Genomic DNA, 18,360 nt, shown 5'->3' on the forward strand with positions numbered 1-18,360 from the left:
TGCTATCCACTTTTTTGCAGTACTTTATGCTGCTTTGAAATTTTTAGGATGCAGAGCCGTTTTGAATGTCCCTCTCGAACATCAAGGATTAACTGTTAACTTACTATTACGGATATGATGGCTGAATCTTTAACAGACCAAAGGGCACCGGGCCAGTCACTCGCTCTGAGACGCAAATTAAAAGAACAGCTGAAGTTGTAGAGAGGTTTCATTTGAGCTGTCAAAGCAGAAATTAACTCTCTGGCCAGATGGCAACCACAGAGCTCTACACAAAGGTAAGTGCGTTTAATAATCTTATGTATAATAATTTTTTGCAGTTTCATTGGATGTCATTTAGATAGATAGACAGACAGACACAGTAGATAGATGGATAGATAGATATATAGATAGACAGATAGATAGATAGATAGATAGATAGATAGATAGATAGATAGATAGATAGATAGATAGATAGATAGATAGATAGTTTAGTTTTGAATGTCAGTGTCAGAGGAGACCAGCTAGTGTTAATGTTTAATGGTGCTGCGAGTGTTTTTATGCTGATTGAGGAGAAAAAGAGTGTCACTGGGTTGGGACAGATAGTCACTCAGGCACATGAGCCGGTTGTGTAACATTCAAAATATTGAATCAATTTCCTTGGTATCCATATCTTTAGACATTATAATAATCAAGTCTATAGACTGCAATGTCGTTTTTTGCTCGTAGAGTTTCTAGTAATCCTGAAGACCTTGATTGATTAGCTGGTTCAGGTGTGTTTAGGGTCAGCACTAAACTCTGCTGGAAGCGCAATGGAGCAGTTTTTTGTTTGAAAAGCAGTGGAATGTCAACCAGTCTGCTTCACTTTCATCAAACACTTGAAATATGAGAACTTAATTGTTTATGACCTAGTTCCACAGAATTAAACCAGGATTAGACCTTAGTTCAGTTAGGACATTTAAGTAGCTTTTATAAACAAACATGTCTTGGTGTGCATCATGAGACAAAACCGCTGACATATTTTAAGATGTAAGTGCAAGTTGTTTTCAGTAAAAACAGCTCAAATATGCATTTTAGTCAGGGACTAGGCTTAAGCCTTGTCTGTGAAAACAGGGGTGTCTTAAAGTTTGGGAAAGATTAATTAGCGAAGTAGCGAATGATGAGGAACACTACCTGTAGAATGGGCTTTGTATTTCCTTTTCTTCCAAAAACGCATATGCAACAAGTAAAATAAATAAATAAAAAAGAAACAAAAAATTACCTTAATGTCATTTGTACTTATCACAAAATGACATGTTAATAATTTGTCAATAGCCTCATGGGCAACGCTCCGACCCGAGTTACGACTTCGAGATCGGCTTGGAGACCTTTCTAGATCCCGTTCCCACTTCCTGTCAAAACACCAAAAAAAATATATAAATGTATGATTATGTCAAAATCTGCCACACACTAATGTGCGTGATTCTATGTAAGCTAAAAAAAATTAAAAATTAAAATGACTATTTTTTGTTGATTATGCTTTGTATGAATATGTATTTATTATGTTTCTGTCGCCTCTCAGGGTGCATGTGTGTGGGTGCCAGACCCAGAAGCTGTGTGGGTGTCTGTACAGCTGCTTCAAGACTATCATCCTGGCGACCAGCAGATCTTAATCCAACTCAGTGATGGCAGAGTAAGACAAAAACACACATATGATACTGAAATGAAACTATGAGGCCTGCAGAATGAACATGTTTTATTTTATTTATATAGTTACAAACTGTACGGTATATATTTGTTTTTAAATAAGGAGATGGAGTATCCAGTGTTGCCTCCAGCAGGCCTTCCCCCTCTGGGTAACCCTGATATTTTGGAGGGGGAGAATGACCTCACAGCTCTAACCTTCCTACATGAGCCAGCGGTACTTCACAACTTGCGAGTGCGCTTTCTTGACTACAATAGCATTTACACATACTGCGGTGAGTTACATTCTACAGAAAACAGTGGCAAGTTTTTACAGCCATCACCCATTAACCTCCATTTTACTGGGTGTAAAGTTCAAGACACAGAGATTCAAATAACATCACTCATTGTTATATTGGCTACTGTAAAGAACATTTACACTGAGTTTATTGGTGTGTGAATTATGCAAAGAAAATGATGGCCTTGCATGTTAACTACATTAATTAATTTTTTCATTTCATAGATACGTGAATCTCATTTAGATAACTTTCTTATACTTTAATAGGGATCGTGTTGGTGGCATTAAATCCATATGAACAGTTGCCCATCTACGGAGAGGAGGTGATTGACGCTTACAGTGGCCAGGACACGGCTGATATGGAGCCGCATATTTTTTCGGTGGCTGAAGAGGCGTACTGCACTATGACCAGGTCAAGAGCAAGCAAATAACAAGAATAGATCACTTACACTTACACTGGACAAAAGAATACCATGGTATTCTTTAAATTACTTTGAACTGAAGTACCATGTAAATTATTGTGTAGATATCAAAGTACCTTTTTCATTTTACCTTGTTACTACACAGTATACAGTAGGGAGTTTCATTCTGAATTTGTATCACATTACCTTAACCGACACATATGGTTTTAAGATGGTTTTAATCATAATTATATGTACAGAGAGGAGAAAAACCAGTCCATCATAATCAGTGGAGAATCAGGCTCAGGTAAAACTGTATCTGCCAAGTACACCATGCGTTACTTTGCTGTTGTGGGTGGTGCGGCCCAGCAGACCAGTGTGGAGGAGAAAGTTTTGGCGTCCAATCCCATCATGGAGGTACTGAAACTTGATTTCTGGCTGTTTATTAGTCATTTAATTAACTTAAATGATCATTTTAACCCTTACAGGCAATTGGTAATGCAAAAACAACCAGAAACGACAACAGCAGCCGTTTTGGAAAGTATATTGAGATAGGATTTGGACGTAAAGGGGATATAATTGGGGCAAACATGAAGACCTACTTGTTGGAGAAATCAAGAGTTGTTTTTCAGGTGATTGCTTGATCATATTATGAATATCTCATGATTTAGTGATCAAATTTGATTATTGATATGCATTTTGTATTGTGACACATGAACAGGCAGCTGAAGAGAGAAACTACCACATCTTCTACCAGCTTTGTGCTTCCAGGGATTTGCCAGAGTTGAGGACACTCAAATTTGGTAAAGCCTAAATGTCCCGAAAACATGTTACTCAAACATATATGTGTGAATGTGTTTATTTGTGTTGTGTTGTTTTTGTTCAATCACCAAGCGTTACTGCATCTCACTAGATTCTGCGGAGAACTTCCATTACACCAACCAAGGACAAGATGTGCACATTCCAGGCACAGATGATGTTGTCGAGCTGGAGCGGACGAGAAATGCCTTTACTATACTTGGTAAGTTAAAATATATCCATATATTCCTTAAATACAATGTGATGAACTTGAAACTTGTGGTTCACCCCTGCAGGAGTGCAACCGGACCAGCAGATGGAGATATTTCGTATACTGGCAGCTATTCTTCATCTGGGGAATGTCAACATACAAGCCAGTGGTCGTGGTGGGGACCGCAGCTACATTAATGTACAAGCACCATTTCCAATTATTGTGTACATTTTATTATTGTGTATGAGTCAGAATCAAATTTTTAAGAACTGTTTGATGTCTGTATAGATAAAAAAACAAACAAACAAAAAAAAACAGGAGCAGTGCTGTCCTTGTTAATATTCTAACAAGTAGTTTGTGATAATATGTACATATTTCCTTATTCACCATACTGGCAGGCCGATGACCGCTCCTTGGCTATCTTTGCCAAGCTTTTGGGGGTGGAAGGTGCTCAGATGGCCCAATGGCTATGTCACAAGCGACTGGCGGTGGGTGGGGAGATGCTTGTGAAGCCCATGACAGGCCAGCAGGCTAATGAAGCACGGGATGCTCTGGCTAAGCATGTGTACGAGCAACTATTCACATGGACGGTGCAGAGACTCAACTCATCCTTACGAGCACACCGGGAACAGCCCAAATCTTTCATAGGAGTTCTTGATATCTATGGGTAAGAGTTATTTTAAACGTAATAATCAATAATATAACAAAAATGTACATTTTGGATTGTTTTGTTTTGTCAGGTTTGAGACTTTTGACAGGAATAGCTTTGAGCAATTCTGTATTAACTACGCCAACGAGAAACTCCAACAGCAGTTCAACAGGGTAAGTTTCCAGATATCGGGACTTGGATTACGTTGGTGCCTGACTTGAATCTTTTTATATTTTTGTCTAGCGAATCGTGACTTGGAGCATTTCTCCACACTAGTGAAACTGTACAAGTGCCTACTTTTGCTGAGTTTTTCAGAACTTCTCTAGCCACTAGTTGACTGGTTGACTCAACTTTGTTCATTAAGTTAAGTTTTAAGTATGTGGTATGTCCTTGTCAGCATGTGTTTCAGTTGGAGCAAGAGGAGTACCTGCGAGAGGAACTTCCCTGGAATCGTATTGAGTTCAGCGATAACCAGCCTTGCATTGCGCTCATAGAAGGCCAGCTGGGCCTACTTGATCTTCTGGATGAGGAATGCAGAGTGAGCAAACTACATGTTGTAACACAAGTTGTAATCCCTCTTATCATGTCACCAAAATGTGTAAAACACATTCTCTCTCTGTTCTAGATGCCGAAAGGCTCGGATGAAAACTGGGCTCGGAAGGTTTACGACCAGCACCTCAACCACAGCCCCTACTTTCGTAAACCGCGCATGTCCAACTCTGCCTTCATCATTGTGCATTTTGCTGATTTGGTCAGAAAACATCTACTGAGAATAATTTAGCAAATGGTGGCACAAAACCTTTCAAAGTTTGTGATAATATTGCTGTTTTTTTGGGGGGTTTTTTTGCATTAGGTTCAGTATGAATGTGATGGGTTTTTAGACAAGAACCGAGACACTGTGCTTGAGGAGCCCATCAATATACTGAGAGCTAGCCAGGTATTGTGTGAATAGTTCAATTATTGTCTTTTAAAAGATTTAGTTTTGTACTCACTCTGCCTCCTCACAAGTGTCCGTATCCTTCCCAGTCAGAACTAGTTGCAGAGTTGTTCCAGAAGGAGTCCCTCCCCAACTCCTCTCTTGCAAACGGGAGCGTACGTTCAGGAAAGCGAGCTCACAGAGAGCACAAATTAACTGTGGGCTTTCAGGTGAGTTGCTTCTCCTGGTTCCTGTCTGAAGAAAACTCTTTTCAAATGGTTAACCAGTCATGCTCAAATCCATCTAAATCCCTTAAGGTGTTCTCTGACTCTTTAGGTCTGAGATTTCAACCTTTTCTTACATGTTCTTTCTTTGTCTGTCTAGTTTCGTCAATCCCTGCACCTTTTAATGGACACCCTGAACAGCACCACTCCGCATTATGTCCGCTGCATAAAGTCCAATGACCTCAAACAGCCCTTTCTGTAAGAAAAATAACATATCCTATGTGTTTATGTCTATCCGATTTTGGAGTTACCTTTTCAAATCTCTTTATATCAGATTTGATCCCAAGCGAGCAGTGCAGCAATTGCGAGCATGTGGAGTCTTGGAGACCATCCGAATCAGTGCCGCAGGCTACCCCTCCAGGCAAGTACTCTTCTATAAGTCTGTCAAATAAGAAAAGCATAAGTTCCTTCTTACATCCTCGACTCTTTTGTCCTTACTCCAGGTGGACGTATGAGGAGTTCTTCACCCGCTACCGGGTGTTGCTACGTGGTTCTGTTTCTCAGGATGATGTACGGCGTTCCTGCCAAAGTTCCCTGCCCTACCTCATCCCTGATCCAGAGCAGTACTGCTTTGGCAAGACCAAGGTCTTCTTCCGGGCTGGACAAGTTGCAGTACTGGAGAAGCTGAGAGGGGATCGGCTATGTGCAGCAGGGGTTTTGATCCAAAGCTGGGTGAGAGGCTGGCTGGAGCGTAGGCGTTATCAGCGGCTCCGGTGGGCCACCTTCATCCTGCAGCGCTACACCAGAGGAACCCTAGCCCGAAGGTGGGTTAGAGTGTTACCTAAAGAACACACTGTGTACTGTAGGTTTTTAGGTCCCATTCTAGTTGTGTAGGTTTTCTAATAGGTGTTTCTGTATGTTTGTGATCCAAATTTTTAAGTATATACTTCATTGTTACCTAACCATTAGGTTGGCGTGGACCCTCCGTTATACACGCGTTGCTTTAATCATCCAGAAAACATACCGCATGCTGGCTGTGCGACAACTTTATATGACCATCAGAGAGGCCACCATCAAAATCCAGGCCTTCATCAGAGGCACCCAGGCTCGTCGCATTTATAGACAGGTAAAGTGCTTTAAAATGTGTTTCTGGGTATAGTTGAAAGTTATAGGCTCATTTGACCCTACACCTGCAGATGCTGAATGCAGGAAAAATGGCCAAATATTAACTTGATTATTCTGGTTCTAGTGCTATTCTGAAGTTCTAACTCAAGTAATGCAAATCTCAATGCAGCATCTCTATTATGATATACTCAAGCAAAGTTTGAATGTTGTTGCCTAATGTAAACATTGTTATTTTATGATTTGTTTTATAAATCTCTTCTCTCTTTAGATGCTGACAGAGCGGGCGGTGGTGTTTTTGCAGGCACAGGTGCGAGGCTGGCTGGCCCGGTGCAGTTTCAGGCGAGTCAGAACTGCAGTGGTGCTCCTGCAGAGTTGCGTGCGCAGACGAGCGGCACGTAAAGAGCTGTTGCGCCTGCGTGCTGAGGCTCGATCGGTAGAGAAATTCAGAGAACTCAATAAAGGCATGGAAGTCAAACTCATGCAGCTGCAGCTCAGAGCTGACCAACAGGTGAGAGGGTGCAAGAAAGCTTTGAGCAATTATGTAATGACAATTTTTTAATTCTCTGTACCAGCTGACTGCTGCAGATTCATTTCGGCGTTGATAGGGTTGACATAGAAATCCAGAAATCTGAGTCTGAGGACGGCTCTGGGTTGAACGTCACGGGTTGCCATCCATCCAATTACGGTTACGACATGGCGTGCCGTGAATGCAGCATAAGCTCATTGTTTTGGTTCAGGAAGAACTGTATGATGCACACAGATAAATCATTTATAATAAATACTGTAATATTCTATAAAAAATAAGAATTGTCCACTTTAATTTCACAGTGACTTTAACAGGAGGAAATATGAGCATCCAGCTCCAAATCCGGACAGATGGCCGCACAATGTGAATCATGTGTGCTTTTCTTTTCCCAGGCGAGAGAGAGTGCGTCTCTGCGGGAGATTCTTCAGGCCGAGCGAGGAGCTCACAGCTCTGAGCTGGAACAGCTGCGGTCAAGCCTCCTCAAACTCCAGATCCAACTGCAGGAGAATGCAAACACTGCTCCTTTACTCGCAGACAAACAGGAGGAGGACATGAGGAAAGCTGAGGAGAAGGCCACCCAAGAGATTCTCCAGCTTACACAGGTGAGCCATGTTTCACACACACAGTTAACATCAGCCACTTATTTTTATCTATTTATTTATTTTAAACTTTCTTTCCTTGCAAGGCAGTTGGTTCTGTTAATACTCACCAATTTTGTTTGTTTACTTCCTGTTTACTCTAGGAAATCCAAGCTCTCCGATTCGAGAGAGATTCTTTGGAGAAAGAGAAGGATGATTTGGCTATGCGTTTACAGGATCAGGAAAAGGCTCAGGAGGGTAAATGGATTCAATTTGTGTCATATCTTATTTTAAAATGAACCACCATGGATTCATCTCAATTCATGTATTGCCTTTAATTAGTAAATAAAATGGCAGTCTAAGGCTCATTTAAATGTATTTAGATATACACAATAAATATAAAAATATAAATCATATATGTTAAAGTAAAAAGTTGAATAAACTGCATGTTTCAGAGAGCCGGCAGCAGTCTGTGGATCAGGCAGGTGCATCAGTGCAAGCAGAGCTGGAAGAGGAGAGGAGGAGATACCAGAGTTTACTTAGAGAGTTCACGAGGCTAGAGCAAAGATACGACAACCTAAGAGATATGAGCCTATTCACCACCAATGAGGTACATCTTTAGAGATTTTGTAATGTATATAAATATTTAAGGAATAATCGATGACGAGCGGTTGAATTATTAGGAAAAAAATGCACACCTCACCTCAAGACATTGTTCAGATGTTGTATTTCAAGACATTTGTCAGGTTTTTGTCTTTAAAAAACTCTTGTGTGTAGGACTAATTTCTTACACCTCTGTTGCTAATTCCAAAACGTCCTTTCACAGCTAGTAACAGAGACTTGAGCCATTGATAGCAGACTAACGCAGTTATTAGAGAGAGATAGCGATAGAGAGAGAGAGAGATAGCGAGAGAGAGAGAGAGAGAGAGAGAGAGAGAGAGAGAGAGAGAGAGAGAGAGACTACCCAGACAGCAACATAGTGTCGTCCCAGATCCAGGCTACATCTGGTACATGTGGATTCCACGTGTACCAAATGTGGGCCGGATCTGGGCCGACACTATGTTGCTGTGTTATTATGTATGTATGTTTTCCATACATAATAAAACGTAATTTTTTGGCAAAAAACATGGAAATAATTTGTCGGGTTTTTTCTATTGTTTACTATATTTATTTGCTCAGTCAGTGTCGTTGTGGGTTTTGGTTCTGTAGGCTGTAAAGACCTTTGAAATAACTGAAATCATTTGGCGAAGTGATATGGAACTGTAATTCCATATCTGTAATGTAACTGCACACCTTAAACGTTCGTCAACCAATCAGATCAACAACCCCGTAGTATAAATTATAATAAAATATATGTAAGAATAAAATAAAAAAAACAGGTACATGATGCCCCTGTACATGTACAAATATGAAAATATGACAATTGACTGTATATTAATAAAAAAATGAATGTAGGCTAGAAGCTAATAATACTATTTGTTTTCTAGTTTTATTTTGTGTTAACATTGTATTTAATCTTAAATGAAAGCAAGAATATATATGTGTGCTCCCTCGCAGCATTCACGTGGACATAGGCGAACAGATTCGACTGTGTCTTTGGAGACTCTTTCGCCCGTCACCACGCCGTTCTCGAGCTCGCCCGTCTTCCCTTCACCCGAGGAGATCAGGAGGATCAGCGTCACGTCACCCAACGACAGGAGACCCTGGAGCCATGAGCAACCTCTGGTCAGACATTAAAAGTCTATTTAAAAAAAAAAAAAGCTATATATTGCAACAATAAAGTGACAATATTTACCCACAGAACATCCTAATGGAGGATATGAGCGTTGCGAAGGACACAGCCGAGAGGATGAAAGGGGAAGATCTCAGATATGCGTACGATGCTGTACGGGTGGCCAACAAGTCAGTTTCCTTTCACTCATTGAGACCTTATCATTGATGACTTATAGGCTATTATAGGCACTAAATTGTATGGTTCCAGGTTTCTAGAGACGCAGCTGTTGTCTCAAAGAGGACAGTGGGAGCAGGAGATTTCAGCTCTCAGGATGAAACTCCAGCAGGCCCATGACAGAGATACGCCTGGAGATCCTGAGATAAATGTACCTGTTCCATCTGAACCTACCATTTATTGTTCTTTCTACTATGTACTTTGTTCAGTTGTAATTTTTTCTTTTTCTTTATGTGTGTGAATGAAGGAACTAATGGAGCAGGTGGCGGTTCGAGAGCAGGAATGTGTCCGATTACGTCGAGAGCTCAAGGAACTGAAACACACTGTGAGCCTCAGGAGAATCCTGTCTTATGCAGGTCTGTGTGGGTCCATTTAAAAACAACAACAACAACAAAACATCTACTGTACACTTAAAAATAAAGGTTCCAAAAAGCCTTTCCCCCCCTGAAAGAACCATTTTGGTTCCTCAAAGATCCTTTCAGTAGGAAATTTTCTTTTTAGTGTGAAGGACATTTTAAAAATGTAAAGCCCTTTTCCACTATAAAGAACCTTTTGTGCAATGAATGAAAAAGGGTTTGAAGTTTGAAGATGTTTTTTGAAAGAAGTCTCTTAAGGTCACCAAAGCTGCATTTATTTGATCGAAAATACAGTAAAACAATAATATTGTGAATCATTACAATTGAACTATTTTCTATTTGAATATATTTTAAAATGCAATTTATTCCTATGATGAAAAGCTGAATGTTCAGCATCATTACTCCAGTCTTCAGTGTCGCATGATATTTTAGAAATCATTCTAATATGCTGATTTTGTTGCTCAAGAAACATTTCTGATTATCATCAATGTTGAAAACAGTTGTGCTGCTTAATATTTTTGTGGAAACTGATTTAAAAAAAATCAGGATTCTTTGATGAATAGAAAGTTAAAAGGAATAGCATTTATTTGAAATAGAAATATTTAGTAATATTATAAATATCTTTACTGGCACTTTTGATAAATTTATTATGTGCTTGCTGAATTTTTGAACTCTTTCGCCGCCATTGACGGAATTTTACAGCTTTCCGTGTTTTCACTGTTATACGACAGTACGACAGCAACATAGTGTCGTCCCAGATCCGGCACACATCTGGTACAATGTGGCTTTCACAATGCCCAGATGTGGGCCGGATCTGGGCCGACACTATGTTGCTGTCTGGGCTATTATGCATATTCTGAAAAAAACACGATTTTCTAAGCGTTTTGTTCAAAATGTCAGGTTTTTTTTTAAAAGCAGAGGCTTTGTTCTTTCTTTTGATATATAGCATGTTCAGATATACATACAACAAAATATTCTGGGGGACATTACATTTTTGTGATAATTATCAAAAACGCTTACAGTGGCTGGCAACTTAAACGGCAACAAAAACGCTGGCAGAAAGGAGTTAAAAAATTTTACTGACCCCAAATGTCCTGCTCAGGTCTAGCGATAGCTGCGTCTCAGGACCCAACATCTCCTGGCCCTCAGAAGAGCCAGACACTCAGCGGACTACTGGAGTGCAGGAAAAGAGATGAGAGCAAGCTGATCAAACACCTTATAACAGGTCAACAACACACAACAGTTGGTTTACTTTTGAGATGGTTATTCAAACTGACTGACAGGATTTATCATTCCTCTGTGACAGATGTGAGGGCGGAGGGAGTTTTGTCTTTGCCCCCTGGACTGGCGGCCCGGGTTCTGTTTCTGTGTGTACGGCAAGCGGACTGTAGTGGCGATCAGACGCGTGTGAAGGGGCTCTGCGGTGCTGCTGTCAGCGCTATTAAAACTGCCATGAAGGTGAACAACAAACTTTAGTCAAACAAGCATTTATATCTTTAAATGCCATCAATTTATGCTTCTTATCCCTTATTTGTTTATTTCTGGGTTCAATAGAAATGAAAGTCAATAGACCGCATTTGTGGCATAGGTTAATGTTGAATACCACAAAAATATTTCGTTTTCTTAAAAAAAGAAGAAGCAAAAATCGAGGTGATGGTGAGGCACTTAGTGAATGGTATGGAAGCTTGTTTCCACCAAGGAATAAAAAACATTAAAAAGGTAATTGTGACTTTTTTTCTCACAATTCTGATTTTTTTTGTTAAACTCAAATTCGGAGACAAAAGTCAGAATTTATATATATATATATATATATATATATATATATATATATATATATATAGTTTATACCTCACAATTCAGACTCTTTTTCTCACAATTCTGAGTTTATATCTTACAATTCTGAGAAAAAAAGGTCAGGATTGCGAGATATAATCTCATAATTCGGACTTTTTATATTTGAATTGTGAGTTTACATCTTGCAGATTTGCGGGATATAAACGCGTGTGTGTAGAGTAGATTTTAAGATATTAATTGGTCATATTTGTGAACAATAGCAATGTGATTATTGTAGAAGCACGGCAATGATCTGGATATGACGGCGGTGTGGCTAAAGAACGCTTACCTGCTCAAAGACCTGCTCAACCAGCACTCTCCCCAACAGGTGACAAATCTGTACTCCAAATTATAATTTTTATTTAGTATTATTTTTAACCTTTGGCAGAAATTACAGGCTTCAAATTGAAATATAATAATGATTTGATCCATTAAATATTTCAACCTATTCTGGTGAAGGATGTGAGGGGCTGCGAGGAGTTGGTGCCACTGGTGACGGACGTGCAGGAGTGTGTCCGAGCGCTCAGTGATCTGTGTATTCAGGCCTATCAGCAGCTGCTGTCCATCTCTGAGAGCCATCTGCAACCTATGATCGGTACACTCATATAGACAGAAAGACCTTTCATACAGATCTGTCAATGACCTTGATTGTGTACTCTACTCTTCTCTTTACTTCAGTCCCAGCAATGCTTGAAAGTGAGACCATCCCTGGTCTGGCTGGTTCATCTGTGAAGAGTGTGGGCCGCAAGCGAGCGGGTTCGGACCCCCGGCCTCCCGCCAGCACAGAGGGGACCACTATGTCAGCAGTCTTGAGGGAACTGTCAGCATTACACACAGCCCTGTCCCGTCAGGATCTGCCCTCGGCCCTGCTGGAACAAGCCTTCCGTCAGCTCATGTACCTGCTGTCCGCCACCACCCTCAACAGCCTGCTACTGCGCAAAGACATGTGCTGCTGGAACCGCGGCCTCCAGATCAGGTCTGTTACTTCAACATCTGCTTGAGGGAGTTGCATCAGATATTTATTGCCAGCAGCCATATCACCCTGTAGCCCAAGACTGAAGCTAAGCAGGGTTGAGCCTGGTCAGTAGCTGGATGGGAGACCTCCTGGGAAAACTAGGTTGCTGCTGGAAGAGGCGTTAGTGAGGCCAGCAGGGGGCGCTCAATCTGTGGTCTCTGTCAAAGAGCAGACGTTAAACCGAGGTCCTGACTCTCTGTGGTCATTAAAAATCCCAGGATGTCCTTCGGAAAAAAGAGTAGGGGTTTAACCCCGGCATCCTGGACAGATTTGCCCATTGGCCTCTGTCTATCATGGCCTCCTAATCATCCCCATATACTGATTGGCTTCATCACTCTGTCTCCTCTCCACCAATAAGCTGGTGTGTGGTGGGCGATCTGGCGCAATATGGCTGCCGTCGCATCATCCAGGTGGATGCTGCACATTGGTGGTGGTTGAGGAGATTCCCCCTTCTATGTAAAGAACTTTGAGGACCCAGAAAAGCGCTATATAAATGTAACAAATTATTATTATAATTAATTCTTATTATTATTATTATATCCTTCTATCATAGGTATAATGTGAGTTTACTGGAGGAGTGGCTGCGGAGTCGTTCGCTGCAGACAGGTGGCGCTGTGAGCGCTCTGGAGCCTCTGATACAGGCAGCACAGCTTCTTCAAATGAGCAAGAAGACTGAAGCGGATGGAGAAGCCATGGTCCAAACCTGCAATGCATTGTCCAACCAGCAGGTGGCGTGCCTATCACATTGACATGTTGAGACACTTGCATGTTATGTTCTAAATTTTGAGTTTTGTGACTTAAGTGAATTGTGTTTCAGATTTCATAAAGAGCAGTCAGTGACCTTGTAGTAATTTTGTAGTATATATATATATATATATATAGATTCTAATTTAAATTTACATACAAATATCTGAATGTAAATATAAATATTTTTTTTTAATAAATTGTCATTTATATACATGATTTATATTAAATTATGTATAATTTATATTTATATAAAAATATGATATGAATTGGATTTTATATATACATATATATATATATATAATTAACAAATTAATAAACAAATTAAAAAATATTTAAAAAATGTTTATTAATATATTTATTCATATATACTGTATGTATGTGTGGATATTAAAAAAATATTATGATATATATTATAATATTGACTATATATGTATTTTTTTATAAATCATGTATATATATATATATATATATATGTATACATCATTTATAAAAATAACACATATAGTCAATATTATAATATATTATATATTAATATGAATGTTTATTAATATATTAATTCTTATATGTGTTTATGTACATATATAAGAATAAATACATTAATAAACATTTTAAAAATTATATATATATATATATATATATACATGATTTATAAAAAATACATATATAGTCAATATTATAATATATATCATAATATTTTTTTTAATATCCACACATACATACAGTATATATGAATAAATATATTAATAAACATTTTTAAAATATTGTTTAATTTGTTTATTAATTTGTTAATTATATATATATATATATATATAAATATATATATATATATATATAAAATCCAATTCATATCATATTTTTATATAAATATAAATTATACATAATTTAATATAAATCATGTATATAAATGACAATTTATTAAAAAAAATATTTATATTTACATTCAGATATTTGTATGTAAATTTAAATTAGAATCTATATATATATATATATATACATCTATGTATACATCATTTATAAAAATAACACATATAGTCAATATTATAATATATTATATATTAATATGAATGTTTATTAATATATTAATTCTTATATGTGTTTATGTACATATATAAGAATAAATACATTAATAAACATTTTTAAAATTATATATATATATATATATATGTGTGTGTGTGTGTGTACTGTATATATATTTAAATTATATTTATATACATATAAATTATGTTTACATTAACATAATATTAAAAATCTTCTCACAGCTTGTGAAGATTTTAAGCCTCTACACACCTCAGAGTGACCTCGAAGAGAGAGTGACGCTCAATTTCATCCGTATAGTACAGGTAAGAGTGACATCATGTGAATGTGAGCGCTGTAACAGAAGATCACAGCAGGGTTTTGTCCAGGAGTGATAACGCTGCTTTTCTGTGGGGTTTCCCAGGGGCTGCTGAAGGGGCGCTCTGACGGGCAACCTCCACAGCTTCTGATGGATGTCAGGCGGGTGTTCCCCGTCACGTTCCCTTATCAGCCGCCTCCGCAAGTCACTGCCGCCCAGCTCGAAATCCCAGAGTCCCTCAAGATCTCCTTCCTACGCAGAGTTTGAATGTGGGTGTTCCTTTACCTCCCGAAAAGCTTGCTTGTTGTTTGTAGCTTTTTGTTGACTTTAAAATGCTATCCGAGCATTTTGTATACATTGTTATCATGCAAATTTTGAGCCCATTAGCTTGACAAAGCCGACAAACTATCCATTCCTCCCTCCTTACGTTAAAAAACCCCAAAAAATAAATTCACCTTTGAAATTAAAATATTTTAAAACTTACATCTCAGGCAAAATAAAATCAACTTTTGTCTTGATGAACCTTCCTCTTTTTTAAAACATTTTTCTATTAACCTTTTTTATAATGAATCACACGCACATATGCATATATAAAAATCTGGTTGAATGAAGGATTCAATGACTCACTCATAAATAATTCACTTGTTTCATTACTAGATGAATTAGCGTTTTTGAACAAATCTCTTGAATGAATGATTCAATGACACGTACATTTTCTACAGTCCCTTGTCAGCAAATACCGGTGTAACAATGTAATGATACAATCATTTTTTAAAGTTACTTTCAAAAGGTGATTTACTCTATTTTGATCGCTACCGTAGACCTAATTTTGGTGCATTCTAAATGTATTATTGTTATCTTTCTTTCTAAATATTTTTTATAACTTAACCTTTTCCCATTTAATAAATAAATACAACATAATATAAGAATGTCTAGTCATATTCAAGATTTTAAAAACGTTTAACAAAAAAACAGACTATTGCACAATGTATTTTTTAACCATTTATTGGAAGTAGAAACAAACCAAGGCTGGCAAGTGTTTTACCTCCATCCCCGATAAGAACGATCATATTTAGAAAAACAAAAATTAGAAACATCTTTGTATAAAAAAATCTCTCATGCTAGTACTCCGTACCACTACACATCAGTAATACATATTTATATATTCACAAGCCTTTCAAAAATAGAAAATAATACCCAAATATCAAAATAAATGACAAAAATAAATAAATAAATCAAGAGAAATAAATACAACAATTGAATATCACATCAAAGATACATGCTGGCACAAGAAGAATCTTTCCCAACATGCACTGCTTCTTATATACAGCAAGGAGTGGCTGTTTGGGTGCGTGTGGAGTCATTGGGCGCAGTGTGCACTTGTTATATGTGTGTGCTTTGTCTCATACTACATGCTCACTATATCCTGTAATATTATTATTCACAGTCAGCAACACACAGCTTTAACATTAGAAATCCTATCATCCAAATCAGAGCATTTTCTTGCTACAGATGCAATTTTCCAGTCGGCAGTCATTTCAACATTCATTAATGCCATTTCCTGTGATTGAACCCTACAACGATGAACACTGAAGGATTCAGTATGTAAAACGTCTCGGTTACGTATGTAACCCTCGTTCCCTGAGGAGGGAACGGAGACGTTACGTCAGTGAATGACGAAATGGGGGTTTCGCTCATTTCGTCATTCACTGACGTAACTCGTAGTGACTGAACGAAAGGGAACAAAACCAGCGGAGTTTGCAGCTGCGGGTTGTGCCGACCATCCGCGATGTAAACAATCCAAGGCTGTTGACCACTGATGATTCTGACTGATGCATAGACTATTTTTAGAGAAATAATATAAGGAAACATAAAAAAATAGCTGTAGCGCAAGGTGCTTAATGGCTAAAATTCACTAAGCGACGAGATAATTTCACCCAAGTAGATCAATAGCGTGGTTCACTTATGGTTTAGCGCAATACAGCAGGAAGGAATGAATATAGTGTTTAACCCACATTATAAAGCATCTCTCTTGTGCTTTTCTAATATGGTGGATGGTTTGGCAGTAAAATGGCAGGATTCATCAGCGGTTACTATGGCAACTCTATAGGAGTGATTCTCAACGGCTGTGATTCTTTTGAGGTGTGAACCCAGAGATTGCTGTGGGGTGTGGGGTGGGGGGGGAGCCCCATTTCACATGGAATGATCTGGAGTGGTATGACATTTAACTGTGATGTAATAAAGTGAAATCTCACTGAAACAGGCAGCTCTGGTGTCTAATATAAGCAGTGTTTGTCAATCCAAACTTGCACATATACATCGTGCCTTATCATGCCGACAAACACTTGATAAACTGCACAGGCACTCGTACTTGAACAGATCGGAAAACATATTAGATACACAAAAACAGGACAGAATTGGCCTTGTGATTGAATCTTAATGTGCAAAGCATCTTTACAAAGTGTCAGTATCTCATAGTCTTTACAATAAGTATAATTCGTTGGATTTCCTGCAAGTGGTGTCTCTGAAAAATTAATTTAATCCCACACCTAAGACATTTTCATACTACAGGAAAAAGCAACCACTCTGCATTCAGAGGTGTATTTGGTTGTAGGTCTATTTTTCCCCCGCAATTTTCTTGTGCTTCTAAACAATTGCATAACATTAAAGTCTGACCCATAGTGGGCTTTGGTCCCTAATAAGTAGGTTAGGGGGTGAAATGGTGGTACATAGTGGAGAAACGATACCCTGACATTAAGACACCTTTAGAAGGGTGCAGGAATGATTGACAAAAGGCCTCACTAAAGAGGTTTTCGACATCATTACAGATTGATATGGAAAAAAAAAAAGTGTACATCATGTTTACATGCCTTAATCTGGTTATATTTCAGATGCATTTGAAGGAAAAAAATAATCTAAATCTAAATAATATAAATCTATTTTTAATGTAATTACTATAATATAACATTTTGTTATCATTATTATTATTATTATAAATATAATAAATAATTTTTTCTGGATTTATATTTTGATACGTGTGAACTGATAGTGATATTTAATGTTTTGCAGAATAAATAGATAAATGTGTTGGATTTAAGTACCTTTTTTCCTTGGAATATGCATTATAAAAATCAAGGACATCACAAACATCAAGTATTTAAAAGATACAATATCCTGTGTCTGTTTCATGTGCCAAATTGTGCTTGTTAAACAAGCCCTTCCTGGCAGGTCTAATGGCAGTGCACTGAGTACAAATATATAACTGCTTTGTCACGTAAACGGTTGGTCATTAAAGTGAAGAACCAAGATAAATATGTCTTGTGTATTTTTTTCTGTGTGCTAGTGCAACATCTGAGCATTAGGGGGCAGTGTTTTCGGCAAAGTAACTGTGCCTCGCTAGATACTTCCTGGTCTTAGCTCCGCCCCTCCTCAGCAGAACGCTGGTCGGATTTGAGTTTGACAAATTCTTTCGCGACGTCGTCGTTGTTGCGCTGGGACAGGATTCGCAGTACGGTCAGTCCGGTTTCGTCCATGTGAATGCGTTTACCTAGTGGTAGCCAGCATGCTATGCTACCCCGCGATGCTACGTCCTTTAGCTGCAGTACCGCCATTCCAACGGTGCGGTCCTCTCGTGCAAAGCAGTAGTCTTTCACGCACACCTGCAGCTCGTAGCACTCCGGACCCACTTCGTTACTCAACGTGCTTTGGGAAAGAAGCAACGACACCAGGATTAAATTTAAATCAGGAACTGTAACATAGACGGC

General features: G+C 38.4%; 2 protein-coding genes across 2 annotated transcripts in view; one reads left to right on the forward strand and one right to left on the reverse strand.

Annotated features, from left to right (window-relative positions):
- Positions 1-248: 248 nt before the first annotated feature.
- Positions 249-15,494, forward strand: LOC311085360 (unconventional myosin-Va; the record flags this gene model as incomplete). Its single annotated transcript, XM_084117857.1, has 35 exons — positions 249-275; positions 1,538-1,648; positions 1,766-1,934; positions 2,204-2,348; positions 2,598-2,754; positions 2,826-2,969; positions 3,059-3,140; positions 3,251-3,358; positions 3,432-3,544; positions 3,745-4,013; positions 4,087-4,168; positions 4,393-4,533; positions 4,621-4,746; positions 4,849-4,932; positions 5,022-5,141; positions 5,296-5,393; positions 5,470-5,556; positions 5,639-5,959; positions 6,105-6,261; positions 6,529-6,768; positions 7,179-7,388; positions 7,529-7,622; positions 7,820-7,974; positions 8,922-9,089; positions 9,166-9,266; positions 9,346-9,463; positions 9,560-9,668; positions 10,771-10,893; positions 10,975-11,126; positions 11,740-11,829; positions 11,961-12,096; positions 12,180-12,477; positions 13,070-13,244; positions 14,523-14,603; positions 14,702-15,494. The coding sequence occupies 35 exons, from the start codon at positions 249-251 to the stop codon at positions 14,861-14,863; spliced, it is 4,953 nt and encodes a 1,650-aa protein (XP_083973983.1). The 3' UTR covers positions 14,864-15,494.
- A 91-nt stretch (positions 15,495-15,585) lies between these two features.
- Positions 15,586-18,360, reverse strand: part of unc13a (unc-13 homolog A (C. elegans)) — a 43,727-nt gene continuing 40,952 nt past the window's right edge. The window contains exon 42 of the mRNA XM_084117858.1: positions 15,586-18,298. Coding sequence (XP_083973984.1) covers positions 18,010-18,298 — 289 coding nt within the window. The 3' untranslated portion in view covers positions 15,586-18,009. The remainder of the gene's footprint in view (positions 18,299-18,360) is intronic.

Source organism: Abramis brama, assembly GCF_963993115.1.
Source record: "Abramis brama genome assembly, chromosome: 6".
Lineage (NCBI taxonomy): Eukaryota > Metazoa > Chordata > Actinopteri > Cypriniformes > Leuciscidae > Abramis > Abramis brama.